At 47.8% G+C, this 17,706-nt stretch overlaps 1 protein-coding gene across 1 annotated transcript; it reads left to right on the top strand.

Moving 5' to 3' along the window:
- Window positions 1-301: 301 nt before the first annotated feature.
- SMAP2 (small ArfGAP2) lies at window positions 302-17,420 on the top strand. The gene is made up of 10 exons (XM_080357476.1): window positions 302-445; window positions 11,977-12,110; window positions 12,674-12,759; window positions 13,427-13,505; window positions 13,862-13,948; window positions 14,385-14,466; window positions 14,945-15,045; window positions 15,163-15,328; window positions 15,589-15,911; window positions 16,286-17,420. The coding sequence occupies exons 1-10, from the start codon at window positions 343-345 to the stop codon at window positions 16,409-16,411; spliced, it is 1,287 nt and encodes a 428-aa protein (XP_080213602.1). The 5' UTR covers window positions 302-342; the 3' UTR covers window positions 16,412-17,420.
- The last annotated feature ends 286 nt before the right edge of the window (window positions 17,421-17,706 follow it).

Below are 17,706 nucleotides of genomic sequence, written 5' to 3'. Positions count from 1 at the left end.
CAACCCCCGAGCCCCATCCCATGCTGACCCCCCATTCTCGTACCCCCGTCCCGCCCCTCCCGCAGCGCCACGCCCCCGGCTCAGCCCGTCACGTGACCCTGCCCATTCATGCCACCCCCGCCACCGCCCCGCCTCCCCCGATTGGCTCCCGCGGGCGCTGCCGCGCCGCAGCCAATCAACGGAGAAGGGGAGGGGCTTTGGGATCGCGTTAAAACGCGCGCGCTGCCACCCATTGGCTTCTCTTCCTCCTCACCCCGCCCACGCCGCCGGCCGGAAGCAGGAAGCGGCGGGTGCCCGGGACGGCGGCGCCGTGACCCGCGGGCGGGCAGCGCCGGCCGCGCCATGACGGGCAAGTCGGTCCGCGACGTGGACCGGTACCAGGCGGTGCTGGCCGGCCTGCTGGCGGAGGAGGAGAACAAGTTCTGCGCCGACTGCCAGGCCAAAGGTACCGGCGGGTCCCCTCCCCATCGCGGGTCCCGGCGGCTGAGGGGGCGGCGGGGCCTGGTAGGCCCGGGCCGGCGGGGTTGTCACCCCCTCGGAGCCGGCATTGGCGGGCGCTGCCTCCCCGCCGCTTGCTGCCGGGGCTGTGCGCTCCCGGGGCCGTCCGGTGTCCCCTCTCCCCAGGGTGGGGGGGACAGGCCCGGCTGGGCCTTGGGGGTGATGGCTCCGGGCTCCCAGGGGGCGGGCAGGGCCGCGATGCTGCCCCGGCTGCTGCAGCGAGGCCCGGGCGGTTTGGGGCTTCATAGCACGGCGGGTGGTTTCCCCTTTGGGTGAGCTGGTGTTTGGTGTTTGCAAAAAAAGGCAAAACTGGCCCAGATTTGGCTTCATTTGGGGCGCGTTCACTGTGAGGCGCTTGCAGAGGAGCTGCTGCTGGTGCCTCGAACCCCGTTCGTGCAGCTCCTGCTCATTCGGTGAGTGAGTTGGACCGAAAACTGCCCCAGATCTGCTGATGGAAACTCGCCGGTTCACCGTCTGTGTCAGGGTTTAACCTCAAATGTCAGCGTGAAAACGCTTAACACATGGGGACTGCTCTTCTGGAGAAGTCTTGTGTTAAAGAGGAACCTGGAAAGCTGGTGTTGTGTAATTTTGGAGGGCATTCCAGCTGACGAGTAACATCCTGTAACTCATAGCTCTGAGCAACAGATCAGAGGATCAGATAATTGTAACCTGGCCCTGGAGCCACGTACTGCTGAAGGAATTTCAGATTTTGGTTCTGTGCTTCCTTTTCCAATTAGCACTGATGTCCAGGCGTGTTGTGGTCCTTACCCTTAGAAAGGAGTCGGGTAGAGAGGAAGTCAGATGTAAATGTTTGAGTTCCAGAAGACAAAACAAATGAATACAACAAGTGTTACCTGTTACGTGATGATACAGATACCCTTCTGTAGCTTGCTACTGTGAAATGTTTGGCTTTTCTGTAGCCAAATGTTAAGGGTTGCTCCCATGCCTCCCTAAAATCCTATTTTAGTGAGCATTCTCATGATTTGGAGATTTGGACTTGAGGCTTGTTTCCCAATAGCTGGAATAAGTGAACCTGGAGATGGGCTGCTTTTCCATGTCTGTCTGTAAGTGGGAGACTTTGTCACCTCGGTCTGACCTCTAAAAGCTGCAGAGAGCACTGCTGAACAACATTAAAAAATGATGTTACTAAGGTTTTGTTTCAGCCCTGCTCTACAAAAAAACCCAAACCTTAGGGACCTCATCATAAGAACCTGTCTTACATTAGAGATGGCAAGTTTTGTGACATGGTTCACAGCTGGTTTGGTTGACCATGTAGGCTGGATGTTGTAGTGTTGGCAGAGAGTGGGATGTTCCTTTTGCTTGGAAATCCCTTATCTCTTGGCTCCTACTCTGGTGCCAAGGGCAAAAATAGCTGTTTTATCTTGTCATGAGACAGTAACATAATGTACACAGTATGGGAACCGATTGTCATCACAGTACCAGGTTACTTGTTTTGATGTGATTATGTAGCTTCTCCTGTCTGTAGTGCACCCTGGCAGTGCAGTATTCCAGTTAATTATGTCTAAAAATCCAAGTGTCCATTTCAGCATTGCCACGGAAGCTGGGAGCTGCTTGTCTGGGAAGACTGGTGGCATTAGTCCTGGAGAGCAGGCTCCTGTTCTGCTGAGGGATCTGGCAAATTATTATTCACTATGCTAATAAGATTCATGGACATGTGAAATCTCATTATTGAGAGCAACATGTGGAGTTCGCAGCCCCAGGAGGTGTCTGTGCAGCAAGGTCTCCAGCCAGGGATCTGACTGGTGCCAGTCAAAGCATCGTACTGGGCTGTGTTTTGGTTCCCGTGGGTTGCTGTGGTGCCTCCCAGTGAGGCATGGGGGCTGGTTTGCAGGTCCAATGTTCTTACCACTGCTAAAAGTAACAGCAAGATTCTGCTTTACATATGGAAATGAGCCCCAGGTGTACTTGTGCAGACTAAAGAGTGTATTTTATTTGATATATGGCTTCTTAACTCAAACTCTCTGCAAGCTGGCACTGACAAGAGGCCACGTAGTATTTGCTGCCTCCAGATCCCTTCCCTCCACATTTCCAGTTCCACCTGGAAGAAGCAGCTTTTCTGTGCAGCTGATTGTTGCTCTGCTTTCAGTTGATTCCCAGTCTAGCTGTGCTAGTTGAGGCCCACAAAAAGATGCATTTGTGTACAGTTTTGTGAATGGGAGGTTGCCAAGGTCAGGGCTGATATCTGCTTGTTTGGTAAATGGTGCTGGGGGGTTGGTTGGTGGCAGGTAATGTTTCTTACACCAGCTCCCTCCTTTGGCAGCTCCTGTTCAACATCAGAAGGATTCTTGCATGAATTTCAATGAAGTTAAGGCAGTAAGAACCTGGCAGCTCATACAACACCTATCAAGACACTTTTACAGTAAAAACTGGCTTTTGCCCATCTGTTTTTATGGTGGAGTTACTGAATTTTGTAGTGGTTTGCTGCTCCATCGGAGCGTTTCAAATCTCGCATGACACACAGGCAGAGACTGTTCAGATGCCACCCACACTTCCATTATGCCTGTTCCCAATGACCTAACTACTTGCTGGGTTTCATTACTGTATTTTTTTCCCCTTCTATATACAGAACGAAACGAGATTACGGTACCTGTTCATGTGAGGTGCAGTGCTCGTATGTACCCACGTGATTTCACGCTCTACAGAAATTCTCAGCGTTGGGCTAAAAGTCTGATTTACAGGAACATCAGCTCTCTGATGTTGGTTACTGGTTGGGCTCACACTCTGGGACCAGTATAGCAAACACTTTTGTTTGCTGTGTTGGTAACCAGTTTGGTATCTTCCATATCTTCTGCCATCAGCACAGTGATTACTTGGAGAAAAGGTCATTTTCTGTGTTCTCGTTATTTCTTGCTTTCCACCAGGCAGCGCGTACAAGTGAATCCTAGTCCAATTTGCATCTTTTCCTTCCCTCATATGTTTGAGATTCAAGTAACTTCTTCCCAAGGCATTTCTTCCAGCGAGCTGTTGGAGACAGTGATGGCTTCAGGTGCTTTCTCTGCACAACTTTTCTGTAAGAGCTGCACAGATGAGCCTGAAACTGCGGAAGTGTGAGCCTGATGGCTTCCTAGACAGCGATTAATGGCCTGGGTTGGAGTTGCTGGGCAGAAAAAAGGATGAAGGAGCTGGGAGAGCAAGCTGGGGGTGGCTTTGCTTCTGCAGCACCAACAGCTGCAGTGGTTAGAGCTCTTGTTTTGGAGGAAGTTCAGTGAGATCTCTCGCCTGCTGCTTCCTCTTTGTGTTGCAAACCTCTGCACCAAAGCAGCTGAAGGTAATCTGGGTGATCTGATCAGAAAAGGTGGAATGATGAATTATCATAATCCTCTTTTTGAAGGCCTTTGCTTTATGAATTGCTTGTACAAAATGCCTTAAATGAGAAGCTGTTGATGAGGGAGGGTGGGATCTCTTCCAGCGGCTCATTTCTGGTGGCAAATGGCTGTTGTGTTGCTGCTGTGTGTGTGTAAGGCAGCGCGGCTGTCGAGCAGTCTGACTGTATTGAGTATCTGTCACAATATCCGCTGCTGAACATCAGAATGAGTCTGGAGGCTGAAATTGCGATGTAGCTGGAGGGCTGTAACCTGTGCGAGCCGGACTTGACCTAAGTGTCCGGATGTCTTCCAGTAACTGGGAAATGTTGAGTAACACTTACATGAATTGAATCCTCCTCTGCGTTTCTGCCTCTAAAGCTCTGTGCTGAACTCGTGTAACATACAGCTAATTCTATTTGATTCTCTCCTCCTCCCAAACCCTTCCCCTTCAGTTTTCCGGTCCTGTCCGTCCAGCAGGCTCCTTGGACCCAGCCTGACGTCGGAACGGCAGGTTCCTCCGCAGGGAGCACCAGCGAGAGCCGCTGTCTGTCCATCGGTTCAGGTTGCCCTGTGCTCCTCCTGGTTTGTCTGACTCTTCCCTTTCCTTGTGTCTTGTGAGAGCTGTGGGTTCCGTGCCGAAATCAGCCCCTTCTTGTAACTTCAGTGGTTAGATGGGAGACAATTTGCTGCCAAACACAAACCCAGATCTAATTTTTCAAGCAGCCTTTTCTGAAGGAGGATAGAACTTTGAAAAGAGACAGTTAAATATTGGATGGGAGGCAGGAAGAGCAGGATTAAAAGCTTGGGTGCAGTTGAGGAAGGATGATTTCCAGTGAAACGGGGGAGTTAACTTATTACAGATGGTTTAGTCCAGCCAAACTGGTATTAATATAAAACATGTTTCTAATATTCAACAGAAATCTGTTGTGACTCAACTCCTCCATCAGCAGACTATGATACTGCAGCTGAATTTTCTTTTCAGTAGAAGCAATATGGAGAGTAACTTAAATAGCTGCCTAGAACAACTGCATGTGATGAAGAAATGATCATTATGGGAAAACCGAGCAGTGGGTAGTGATGCTTGCCTGCAGTGGGCTTCAAAAACCAAAGCCGTAGGACTAAAGCTTCTCAGTTTGCCTTAAATCTTGTATTAGGAGGACGTTCAGTGTTATGTAATGGAAGCTTTCCAGAGGGGATGCATCTTTGCTTGTATACTCATTTTAATTCCTAGCTGCACTCATGATATTCTGCAGTTATCTTAATGAGCGCTGCATTTTCTCTTCTGCTTTTGAACTGTTTTGTTCGTCTGAAGTCAGATCTGAAAGAAATAGTCTTGTGCATGAAGCACCGTTCATTTCAAGCGAGCGGAAATGTTCAGGAATTAACTCTGTGAGACTGGCTGTGTCCCTCAGTGATCTTCATCTGGAGTGGGACTTCAGGAGGGAGCACAGCTCTGACCCTGCATCCACCTGCCCGAAGCGATAACTTCCCATTCCAGCCACAAAGCGAGGAAAAAGCATCAGCTTTTCCAGCAGAGACTTATTCTGGAGTTGGTTTGTGCTTAGGACAGTTGTAGGAAGATACCCTTTAAGAAAAGATACGCAGAGCTCCGAGTCATGTACACAGATGTGTCTACGTCTGCCGAAGACAGATAACAAAGATAATCCTCCGAGCAGAGGGCATCTCAGCAAACCATGTCAGCTTTAATGCCGCCGTTCTGTGTGGCTGTATCAATGCACCCGTGGAACGGAGAGCCTGTGCGGTGAGCGACTGGATAGCAGAGGGTGTAAATTAAGGGGCCAGAAATGGCGTGTGATTCTCAGAGCGTAGCTGCAACTTCGGTAAAAGTTAGTTCCTATAGTAACTGCTGGAGGAGTTACATAAGGGATCAAACTCGCTCAGGAACTGGTGTGTCAGCCTCTTCAGAAAATGCCTCTGCAATTTAGAGGTAGTTCATTTTTTAAAATGCAAGTAGGTTATCAAAACCAACTAGAGAATCAAGAATAGCTTTGGTCTCCTTCAGGTCGATCCAGAATAGTGATTGTTTCGTGTGTCCCAGGAAATCTAGGACAGGGAAACTTTGAGCTTCTAAGAGAAACTGTCTTAGAGCAAAGCTTCCTCCATGTGGGAAGCTGGATTTACCTGTGCTGCCATCACCTTCGGTGCCTTGTTAAACTGCTTACCTCTATTTTTGGCAAAACATGCCATTCCTTACTGGCCAGGTTATGCCCTTTCCTTATCAATGTCAGGTTCTTTTTGGTAACTGTGATAGTGACAAACAATTCATGTCTATCTCTAGATATTGAGTTGATTCTCAATCAAGCAAAAGTAGACCGGGAGCTGAGGCTCCTTCCTCTGTTGGGAGTTATTTTAAGGACTTGGTGACTTCTACATATCTCCACAACTCCAATGAGATTGGAAGCCAGGGTCTCAATATTTTCAACACGCAGTGAAGAATTAAAGACATTTTGTAAGTGGTGAAGTTGAATTCTGATGGTGTAAAATAGTAGTGATAGAGTGAGCTTCCATCCTGCTGCTCTGCCTACATGTGCATTTTGGCACAAGAATGGTGTTAACCTACTACCTAGTGTTTTCTTTTGCATTTCATGGAAATTCAGGCCTCCTTGAAATCTGCCTTCGAGGCCTGACCAGTGTGTAGTTTTGGTGACAACCTCATGACCACAGGAAAAACATGGCTTGTAGAACTTGCCTGATTTTTTGTATCTCTAGGCTGTGTTGCCACCGGTACTGGTGATGTTAACCACGACTCTTGCATGGGTCCTTATTAGAGCATCTGCTCCACGTTGTCCCTTTCACGGTTTCTTTACTGAAGTAATAAACATCACTCGCTCAAACAGCAGGAAGGACCCACCCTGCTGTTTGCAGCCTCTTTTAATTTCCTCCACCTTGCTCCATCTGCCTCTGCGTCATCACAGCGCTTCTTCAAAGAACATGATGGTAACGGTGATAAGGTCTGTGTTGAAGGATGCTTCTGCCAGCTTAGATCAGATGCTGCTGCGTCGCTGCCTTCAAGGCCACTGGGCCCTCAAGTTTTATGCATTTCGGGTAAACTGCAGAAAATGTGAAGCCTGTTCCTGCAGAAATGGAGCTGGAACTGGTCAGCCTGGGCTGACTTGGCCAGTGAGGTACCTGCAGCAAACGAGATGGTTTGGGGATGGAGAGAGTATCCTGGTGGCTGCTAATGCAGCCAAGAAGATTTTGAAGACAAAGCTCCAAGCTGTTTTTGGAAGCAATATTCTCAACCCCCTTACATGCCTCTGGCTCTTCCTATTTCCTGCAAAGAGTGGTTGAAGCCTATAATGACTGCAGCAATCTTCTACTGAGGGAGGAAAAAAAAAAAAGACAAAGAACCCCCCTGAAAACAGCCCTTTTGTCTTTCAAAGGATGGCATAAAGTTGGATTTTTGAATGACTAAACTGAACTAGATACATATCCTTATCAAGCTCCCTTGCTATGGAGCATTTTGGCTTTAGCATCCCTGTTTCACTGCGTTCCAATGGCTTCTTAAACACTGCACAAATAGCTGAGTCTGGTACTAAACCTGGGTGTACAGCGGGTGTCAGTGCTCTAGAGATCTGAGATGTCCACGAACCCTGCATCAGGATGCATGCTTAGGCCAGCGACTAACTAGGCTGTGTTAATAACTAAATAGCATAATTTAGAGATCTTTAAGCTGAGTTTAGCTGCTTTTCACTGGCAGGGTTTACCTTGTTTCCCCAAACTAATCTGAAGCCCTGACTGTAGAACAGATGTCTCCAGTGAAGAGCAGAGGAAGCCGTTTTGTAAGACAGCCTTTGTCATGGCTGTTCTACGAGCGGAATGAATTTCAGTAAGTCATGAAGCAATCTCTTTCCAGAACAAGGAAACCCCAGGTCAAAGGAAGCTCTTGGATATGGGGCCGTTTCCTCATTTGGCTCTGCAAAAAGCAGCGCTTTTCAACTTTTGACTTGATGAGACATTTCCAGGCGCTGGTGAAGGCTTGTAGGAGAGGATGTGAATGTCACCTGCAGGGACCGTCCCACCGCAGGAGGATTTCCCACATCACCATGAGAGGGGCTGGTTGTGCGCTGCCGCAGCCTGACACACGCAGCAGTGTTAACCGGGATCAATGGGCCGAGCGGGCACGTTTCCCTCTTACAGCTGGGCTTTTGCTGGAGGTTGTTTGCACTCAGAATATTTCATCAGGCTTTGAATAGCGATGTTCTCTCCTTCCTGCCTGTGAAAGCATCTATTTGTTTTCCTGACTCCCCCCTTCTCAAAAGAGCAGTGGCACTGCAGCCAACTTCTGTTTTATTTTTAAATGCCTTCTGGAGGGTTATTACTGAAGAAACTTGCGTGAGTAGCTTGAGCCAAAATGTAATGCCTGAATAAAGGGCAAAGAGTGAATCTGCTTGGGATCCCTTGATTAAAAACACTCAAGAGTGTGAACTTTCAGCAGGTCATTAAGACATGATGTGAAGTGGAGCAGTGCTGGGGTTTTAAAGGGAATTAGGAGCCTTTTTGGTAATGATAGATCATTCAGGCAGTCTTTGTGAGCATTAATGATTCTGGCTTAGATGCTAACTTAAGCTGGTATGACCAGCTTGGTATGTGTTGCTTATTTTGACAGGCTGGGATATAAAACAGGCTGTGAAACTGTCTCATGGAAGCACTGACGGGGCAGCCGAGTTCCTCACAAACAGTGTTCTGGTCTCTGCTGGATGGTGGTGCGTCCTCGCTTAGGAACACGCTCAAGTATTCAAAGCAGCTTTATAAAATGAAAAGTGACCGAGCAAGAGATGCTTGGAAGCTCGTGATCATTCTGTGATCATCGCCAGGTTAGGAATATATCCCAAGGTGGTCTGAGAAAGATTAAATGTTGAGCCAGAACTCAGTGTGTAGCTGGGCTCTTAAATCCATTTTGATTAGTATCCTATTTTTACTCAAAATTGCCATTTTCTTTCCTCTCTTGTTCGCCTACAAAAGGCTGGCGTTCTCCAGGAAGGATTTGTGCACAGATGAGGTGATGTACAGGGAAAAGAGATGTTTAATCAGAGCAGAACAAGCTATGCCCAGCTTGGGTTAGTGCCAAGTACCTTGTTTACCATGGAAGTTAAAATTAGCCATAATACTGAAACAAAAGTGCCTGCAGCATCAGGCTTCCATGGCTGGTACAGGTTCTCATTGCAAACTCCCAGTTTTGCACATGGGAAGGGACTTTTCATTTGGGCCTCAAGCTCCAAAGCCACCTGGTAGCTGTGGGGCTGCCAGCTTCGAGGCAACTATTTTTATAATGTTAGTGAGAGTATTCATGCAAGGACCAATTTATTTCACCTTTCTTTCTAGTGTTTTAACAAGCTACATGTTTCTGTTAACCTTGTCCTAAACCCTTTTGCATATACGTTTCCATGATTCTCTGCACGTGTGAGTGTTGGGGTGTGCACAGCAGCTTGGGCTGTATTGATAAATGCCGCTGTGTTCCCTAAAGCCACTTACCAGTGTAAAAATTACCCTTCTACTGAGGTGCTTTGCTCCTTCTGTCAGTGCTCAGTCACCGGAGCTTCTGCACATCGAGCTCTGTTTAGTTTTTAGGAAGTTAAATGCTGCAACATGAGTGAACTCAGAGCTGTAAATAGCACCTGGGGCTTTGTGCTGGTCAGTCACCATGAAAATGGCGTGTGAAACTGGGGGGAGGTGACCGTACAAAGCCCTCCCCAGCCAGATCTTTGGGCGCTTCCTCATGTGATTTCTGGTGCGAGGTCCTTTTGTGGCCTCACAAGAGGGAAGTGGGAGGTTTGTTTACATCTGCAGCAAACCCCATCAAAACGAAGTGCTTTTTAAGGAATGAAATCATTAAAAAATGTTGGTTTGGCTTAATGGCTGGGGGCATTTCCCTGTTGTATTGCACTTTGCTGCATCGACCGTTCGCTGCTGTTGAGGCGAGTGGTTCTCCTGTGCAGCTGCTTATCTCAAAGCAGCTCTTCACTCTCTGGGGTGTAACCATATCTTGTTCCTCCCTTTTTTACTTTCTAATCCTGGTGTTTATAGAATCCAAGGCTATGTAACTAGGCTCAAGAAATGACTAGTTGTATCCAAAAGCATGAGGTGCTCAGATCTAGAGGTCAGATTCTCATGCCTGCAGACTTCAGGTGTTATTTTGCAGAACCATCCAAGCATCCCATATGTATATCTCTGAAGTCACCACCATGAGCAGATTTCTGAACTACTGGGTTCACGCTCCTCCTGGCTCCTGGAAAATCAACCACATCCCCAAACTTGCGGCATTTCCTCTAGTCTGTAGATTCCAAGCCTTTCTGGTGGCATTCATTGACACTGCAAGTCCACCCAAACCCTGGCTGGCATAAGCATCAGTGAAGAGAAATACCCTTGGTTGTATAATGTGTTTATCATCAGACCAAGTGCAAGCTGCTGGGGGATTTTTGGAAAGCCTGGGTATTTTTGGTTTTAAATATTTGCTGGCATAACAGAGCTGCTTCAGCATTGGGGTCTTCCAGAGCTGGGGTCTGGGAGTTGCAGCAAGGATCAGCTGTTATTCCTGTGCTCAGCTCTGGCTGTTTGGCATCCTGCATCACAAAGTGATGCTAAAGCAGGATGGGTACAACAGCCTGTGCCACTGAGTCACTCTCCTGTGTGGCATCGCAGGGGAGGAGGCTGCAGCGGCTTGAGCTGGCACATGTGACAAACCAGTGAGCTGATCGCTCCAGCCCTGCTCTGCTATCTAGCTGACTATTAATCCTTTTAGCCCTATAAAGGCTAAATATATCCTGAGTTTAAATCTAACCTTGAATCTCACGGTTAATCCTGCTGGCAGTCACACATTACAGCCTTCAGGGGGTGTCTGGGAGAGAACTCCGCACATCAAGAGCCAGAAGGCTTCACCTGGGTGCGCTGCAGGTGTAGCACTGAACAAGGCTTTTAATCCCACGCCTTGCTCTGTACCCGGCATTCCTGGGTGTTGCTAAACATATGGACCCCTGCTCTGGTGCATTCAGTCCTAAATTTTAGTAGGTATCATAAAGGAGCTGAGGAATAAGCAAGAATGTGCTGGTTTTGAGGTCTTTACCAAGAGCTCTTCCCAAGCTGGGAAGTGGCTTCTATCAGCTTTGTTAAATTAGTATCATTCTCAAGGGCCGCTCTTCTAGTGAAGAAGCAGAAAGCAATGGTGAGACAGGCCAGGAGGCTTTTTAAAAATCATAATCTAGCTGGAATAGGTACTGGAGAGAAATTAGAGGCTGGATGCCTTTGCCCTGGAAGGGACCATGAGCCACTGATTGCCTTGGCAGCACCAAATCCCTCAGGATACTCCAGACTTCGCCAGGAAATAGGAGTTAAACTGTTAACAACCATCCAGCATATTCAGGGGAGTCAAAGACAGTGCTGCTTTTTTAGGGCTTTGAAATTACACTTTTCCCCCTCTTCCCCCTCCCACCTCAGTCTCATTAGCTTTGAGGCTTGCTATTTTAACTGTGGCAAGAAAAGACACAAGAACTCAGCTGCAATGATGCCTGTAATGCCTATAAAAAGGGCTGGCATGGTTTATTGGAGGCTCTTGGGTCCCTCATGTGGTTTTGCTGTGGCTGTTTGGCCAGTGATAGCCAACCCACGGTGGGGCTGGCTGGCAGCTCCAGCCAGGTATTTCATTTTAAAGCCTTGTCCTGCACTGTGGAGGGTGATTTCTGGAGCTCGTCTTCCTGCAGCAAGCTTGTTAATCTTTCCCTTTTGTTCTTTTTCCCTGGCATGATGTCCCTTGTACACCTCGGAGCTCTCCCGCCTGTCCAAAAGCTGCATGCAAACCGTGCATATATTGATGTGACTATTTCATTGGTTGAAGCAAGATAAAATCAGGGCTTTGTAGGGTCTTGGGTGGTTTGGATGCCTGTTTTATTCGCTCCTCCTTTTCGATTTTTGTCTTACATAGGGCTCTCAAAATGGAAGAGGGGGGCGATAAAGTACTAGCTGTAAGTATAATGATTAGGAGGCAAACCTATAAACATCCCACTGACGTCTAATTCCAATTTCTCACAAGATGAAAATGCAAATGCTGCAGTCTCGGTTCACTTGGTACAGTTTCTCGGTTGCTCAAGGCAACTACAGGTTGACTCTGGTGTGAAACGCTTGTGTCTCTTTGCAGGGCCACGATGGGCATCCTGGAATATCGGAGTGTTCATCTGTATCCGCTGTGCCGGGATCCACAGGAACCTGGGAGTTCATATATCCAGGGTAAAATCTGTCAACCTCGACCAGTGGACACAAGAACAGATACAGGTAATGCGAGTGAAACGTGCACAGTATTCTGTTGATGGGGCTTGGTAAGCTTGAGAATGAAGTCTGAATAGGCCAAAGATGTGGGAAGTGAAGCAGGAAGAAGATATGAAGCTGGGTTAGACTGGAAGGGAAAATGTCACGATTCCAGGCTTAGCAGATTTGAGAGGGTAAAGACAAACACTCGGCAAGTCCCTGTCAAACTGTCAAAGGCTGGAGCTGCTGCCCAACTCCGCTCCTTGAGGTTCCCCAAGACAAATCCTCAACTTCCAGAGTGACATTAGGTTGCTAATGAGATATTTATCTTCAAATAAATGTCATGCTGTGGTACTTAGGATTGATGAATTGTGCCGGGGGAACATAGCAACTGTGTCAGGGATTCCCAGCTAGTAGGCTTGCACCAAAAGCCTGAGGAGCGGCTTTCAGGTACAGAACAGACTTCAAAAGTCTACATGTGCCTTCTAGTGAACATTCGTAAGCTCTTCCTTGGTAGCCTGGCATGCTAGTATGTGTAAGAGCTTTAACATCTGTGAAACACACGGTTCAAGAGTTCTTTTGAATTGCAGTGCATGCAAGAGATGGGAAACGGAAAAGCAAATCGTCTCTATGAAGCCTACCTGCCAGAGAACTTCAGGCGACCTCAGACAGACCAGCATCCTTTCTTCCTTTGCCGCCGAGGAAATGCGGAGTCTTCTCATCTCGTTGCTTTTTATCTGCGCTCCCTACACAGGAGGTTTAACTCCACATGCCTGGGCATCAGCTCTGAGAATGAGTCCCTTTGCCTGCAGGCTGCTTGTGTACAGAATGAAGCAGAGAGCTAAAAAGATTGCTTCCAAGCTTTTTTTAACTGTACAGGCAGGTTTTTAGATGCCCGGTGCAGCAGGGGTGTACTCATGTGAACATAAAGAAACACAGGAGCATCTCTACCGTGGTTTTATTTCTCTTAAGCTGGTGGCTGAGATGCTTTTGTATGTACAGGATCCATTTCTCTGACTGCTGTGTAATTCGTGCCAGTGACATGTATGCTCTTCAGTGATGGCTGAAGTAAATATACGTTGTGAACAAAACGCACAAGGAATTTAAGCCCTGACTTAATGTACCTTTTATAGCACTGTCGTGCTTGGAGTAATTCAAGGGCAAAAATTGACTAGCTAAAGTGGTTGGATCCAACACTGAATTATTTTAAGAAAGTTACTGCTGGAAATGCTTTTTAGACAGTCATTAGTTTAGTTACAGCCTGTACCTTGTATCCACATGTCAAATAATACTACGTAAGTCTTCTATTCTCGAGTCATTTGTCTTTAACAAGCTGCTTGCAGAGCTGTGGAGACCTTCATTAGGGAGAAATATGAGAAGAAGAAATACATGGACCGAAGTATCGACATCAGCGCATTTAGGGTTAGTTTCTAATCACTTCTACAGAACCTTGAACACATTAAGATATAAGTGTATGTTTGTCTTGTGAGTAAGCATGAAAACAATGTAAATGTTTCCTGTATTAGTGACTAATATCTTCTCCAAGGCTGATTGCATTTGGTCATTCTGTAGAAAGCATTTAAATTGGAGGGCACCTTTGAAGGCCATCGTGTCCAACTCCTTGCTCAAAGCAGGATGAGCTTCAATATTGGTCCTTTGCCATATCTTTGAGACTTATTAGATTAGTGACAACATCATGTAAAGCTCTGTATGAACTTTCTCTTGGTTTGATATGAGTTTTGACCTTCATGTCAGTGTGTTTTTTTTCCTCCTTACAGAAAGAAAAGGATGACAAATGGAAAAGGAGTAATGAGCCAGTATCAGAAAGAAAACTGGAACCTATCATCTTTGAGAAGGTGAAAATGGTAAGGCCAAAAGGCATGGTCATGGATCAATTGTAAAACCTTCTCTTGAGCAGCACAGAGGTGACCCAGCTCGATATGGAAGCATTTTTTCTGCCCTCAGTCATGGCAGCGGGTGCATTGAGTCACACCGATGGTAGTAGCTTGTTTTCCTCTGCTCAAGCAGACACTAAGCAGATGTGTTCTGCTATGCAGTGCAGAGCAGGTTGGAATCCTGCTACTCCCTGCTTAGCTTTCCAGCTTGAGCAGTTACTTTCCTAGTTTAGAGCATGACAACGGGTTCCAACATGATGGGACAATAAAACAACAATGTAAAACTTGCTCGGAAATGGTTTGCTTTGCAAGTACTTATGTACACTGGAAAAAAGAGATTAAAGCCTCTAATGTATCTGAGTAAAACCCAAATTTGAACCAGGCTTCTGCTGTTCTGTTTCCCTAGCCTCAAAAGAAAGAAGAAACGCAGCAGTCTAGAAAAAGTTCTCCTAAATCTACTGAACCAGTAATGGACTTGCTAGGACTGGGTAAGAGCCTTTCCAGCCTTACAGGGCTTGTTGCAATGACCCCAGACACCATCTCTGATCCTGGGAATTTGGTGAACTTTTAGTGCTTGTTTTCCACATCAGGTGGACAGCAGCTGTTCAGAATAGTGGTGTTTTGCTTAAACTGTTCCAGCACAACTCGAGCACAGTGCTCAGCACTGCAGCAGACAGTTTTCCTTATGTTTTTGCTTTAAGCTGGTGCAGTGGTTGTGCCCATAGTGTTATGGGAGCAGCTGTAGTGGTCTCCAGACACCCTGTGGGCCCTGGCTGCTCCAAGGTCAGTTGGACAGAGGTGGTGCATCACGTTTCCTTGGTCTTGGGCCAGTTCCTTCTCGGCACCAGAAGGACGAGCGAGGTCAGGTCACTGGGTTGAGTGGCCCATGTGCAAACTGCTGAATTGGGCAGGAGGCTGCCCCAAGGCCACCTGTGGGAACATCCACGGCAGCTTTGTCTCTCGCAGATGCTCCTGTGACAACCGCTGTGACGAACGGCCGGCCGAGCAGCTTAGAGAAGGATCTTGATCTTTTTGCATCAATGGGATCAAGCTCTGACTCCAGGAAGGTGAGCAGGGAACATCAGAGCTTGACAAAAGCTGGTTAGATGTTGAAACGAGGTGATGATCTGTGTCCTCCCCTAGTGCCGAATGCAGCTGTTGCACTTGTGCTGTCTCTGTCTCAGGTCACTGGCTCAATGCCAACATCTGGAAGCGCTGGTTCTGTTCCCGAAAACCTGAATCTCTTCCCTGAGCCGGGAGGCAAAGGAGACGAAGTGGGGAAGAAGCAGCTCTCGAAAGACTCGATCCTCTCCTTGTACGGCTCTCAAACACCTCAGCTGCCTGCGCAAGGTAACGGAGCTCGGAATCAAGCTGTTGAATGGCACTACCCTAATTCAGAGTGGGTGGGATGTGTTCTGATGGCTGACAAGCAAAGATGTGGGAGTATAGGTGGTCATTCTTGAACTGATGAGTAACAAAATGAGCAGCTTAGTCTGAATGTCATGGCCAAGTGAGTGTTGTGATAGTCTCTGATTCAAAGGTCAGCATTTCATCCTTATGATGGTGGATACAGCAGTTCTTCCCTTCATTGCTTCTCTGCCTCTTTCTAGGCGCAATGTTCATGGCCCCAGCTCAGATGGCGTATCCTGCAGCAGCATATACTGGTTTTCCAGGAGTAGCCCCCTCCAGCAGCATGATGGGAGGCATGATGGCCCCATCGGTGGGGATGATGGCCCAGCCCGGCGCTGCAGGGATGGTGGCTCCCATGGCCATACCAGCTGGGTACGTGGGGAACGTGCAGGCAGCTGTCATCGGTGTCCCCAATGGGATGATGGCTGCGCAGCAGGCTGGCTACGTCGCTGGCATGGCAGCGGTTCCCCAGCCCGTCTATGGTGTGCAGCCTGCACAGCAGCTTCAGTGGAACATCGCTCAGGTGAGGTGTGATCTTCTGCTGCCCCCCTGGGTGAACGGAGGGCAGGGGAGGACCATGCACTTAAACCCAGGCTGGTGCTTTTGTAGGCTGGGGTTGGGTGAGGTCTGCTGATCCTGCAGGCAAACTGGGGGATATCAGAGGAGTAACTTGTTCGGAGGTCTCAGTACTCAGTGGAGAAGAAAAATCAGTGTGATGTCAGCTAAAATGAAAACTAGATGGGCACACACCTGAGAAGCCAGTGACTTCTGTTCACTGTGTAACTCTTTAAAATAACTTATTGAAGCCTATAATATGTTGAAGAGCAAGAGCTTTGTGGGCTGAGGGCTGGTGATCTCCTTGCCATAGCCTTGACTTTTGTCCTCTCCCCTTTGCAGATGACCCAGCAGATGGCTGGGATGAACTTCTATGGAGCTAATGGCATGATGAGCTATGGACAGTCAATGGGTGGAGGAGGTGCCCAGGGCAGCAATCAGTCCCTCAGCACCCAGATGTGGAAATGATCCCATGCGTTGTGACCATTTTTGCCTTCTGTTCTGTTCTTCAAAACTGCTCCATGAGACATTCAGGGTTTTTTCTTTCTGGCTGGCCTGCCCAGCCTGAGCCTCTTTCCGTAACTGAGACCCATCTCTGCCTTTTCACTGTCAGACACGGTGAAACCTCGGTGACCAGAACATGAGCTCCCCTGTATTTAGCACAGTCAATGCACACTTCTGGGGTGGACAAACCTCCTTGCACAAACCTCCACTTAATGCTTCTGGGTAGCACTTAATGTCCTGCTGGGTATTTTAGCAGAGATGTGACGGAGGAACTTGGGAAATCTGTACTTAATACTGCCTGTAATGTCAGGCCTTTTAAGAAAAATCACTTCAGCTCTAGTATTAGGAGGGGTTTTGGTTAGCAGAGGGGTGGAAACCTTGTTTGGTGCTGAGGAAACTGGATTTTAACCCAAGCCCAGGGGCAAGCAAGCCTTGCTACCTCTTCCCGTGAGCGGAGTTCTCGGAGCTGAGGCCTCGCTGTGCTTCGCTCGCCAACCCTCATTGGAACCAAAGTCATTCGGAAGACCCCTCTCCCTCCCCCCGTGAGCAAGCAGGATTCTCGCGCAGTGTGGGGGCAAGCCGTTAGAATGTGAAACTTGCACTTCAGAGTGGCTTTTTCCGTCTAATATGTGGTATTGATGTATTTAACTTTTAACAAGCTAACTGAGAGTTAACTTATCAAGGGCTGAGAGCCCGCTGCAAGTTTTCTTACACTTTTAAAATGACTATGACATCCTAATTTATACTTTTTTCATATTTTTTGTTCCTGTGTAATCCTGGTACCCCTTCCCAGCCAGCTTTTGACATTTTAATCTAGGCATAAGAAGTGGGTGGGTCAGATTTCTTTTTCTCATCTCCAGTAGAACACAACTGCTTAAACTCATCAGCGTCGAGCGAAAAGCCAGACTCCTGCGGTCTGCTTTATCCTGTGTATATGTAAATTCCCCAATAAAATACTGCGGTGAAACCTCAACCGACTTCCCTTGTTTTCGAACAGATTGTGCGGAACGCGACTGTCGCGAGTGCGAGTTGTTCACTTCAGGTGTCGTGGGCATTTTGGAGCTTTTCATCCAAATGGGACTAACTCCATCTGTTTTGTAGCAAATGTCCCAAGTGCCAGGCGAGAACAGCGTTTGCCTGAACGCAAAGGGCTCTCGGCGTGCAGAGAACCAGGCTCAGCGGAGGCAGAATCGGGTCAGTTGACACTTTTATATACAAGAGAAACTTGCAGTTCGGGGGGGGTGGGTAAGTGCCGCATT

Source organism: Nesoenas mayeri (genome assembly GCF_963082525.1).
Source record: "Nesoenas mayeri genome assembly, chromosome: 21".
Classification (NCBI taxonomy): Eukaryota; Metazoa; Chordata; class Aves; order Columbiformes; family Columbidae; genus Nesoenas; species Nesoenas mayeri.
This window is presented reverse-complemented; position numbering and strand designations above follow the sequence as displayed.

Coding starts and splice junctions, on each gene's coding strand:
- SMAP2 (XM_080357476.1), top strand. CDS start 343: ATGACGGGCAAGTCGGTCCGCGACGTGGACCGGTACCAGGCGGTGCTG. Junction 13,506..13,861: donor TCGACATCAGCGCATTTAGG/GTTAGTTTCTAA, acceptor TCCTCCTTACAG/AAAGAAAAGGATGACAAATG. Junction 14,467..14,944: donor AATGGACTTGCTAGGACTGG/GTAAGAGCCTTT, acceptor TGTCTCTCGCAG/ATGCTCCTGTGACAACCGCT.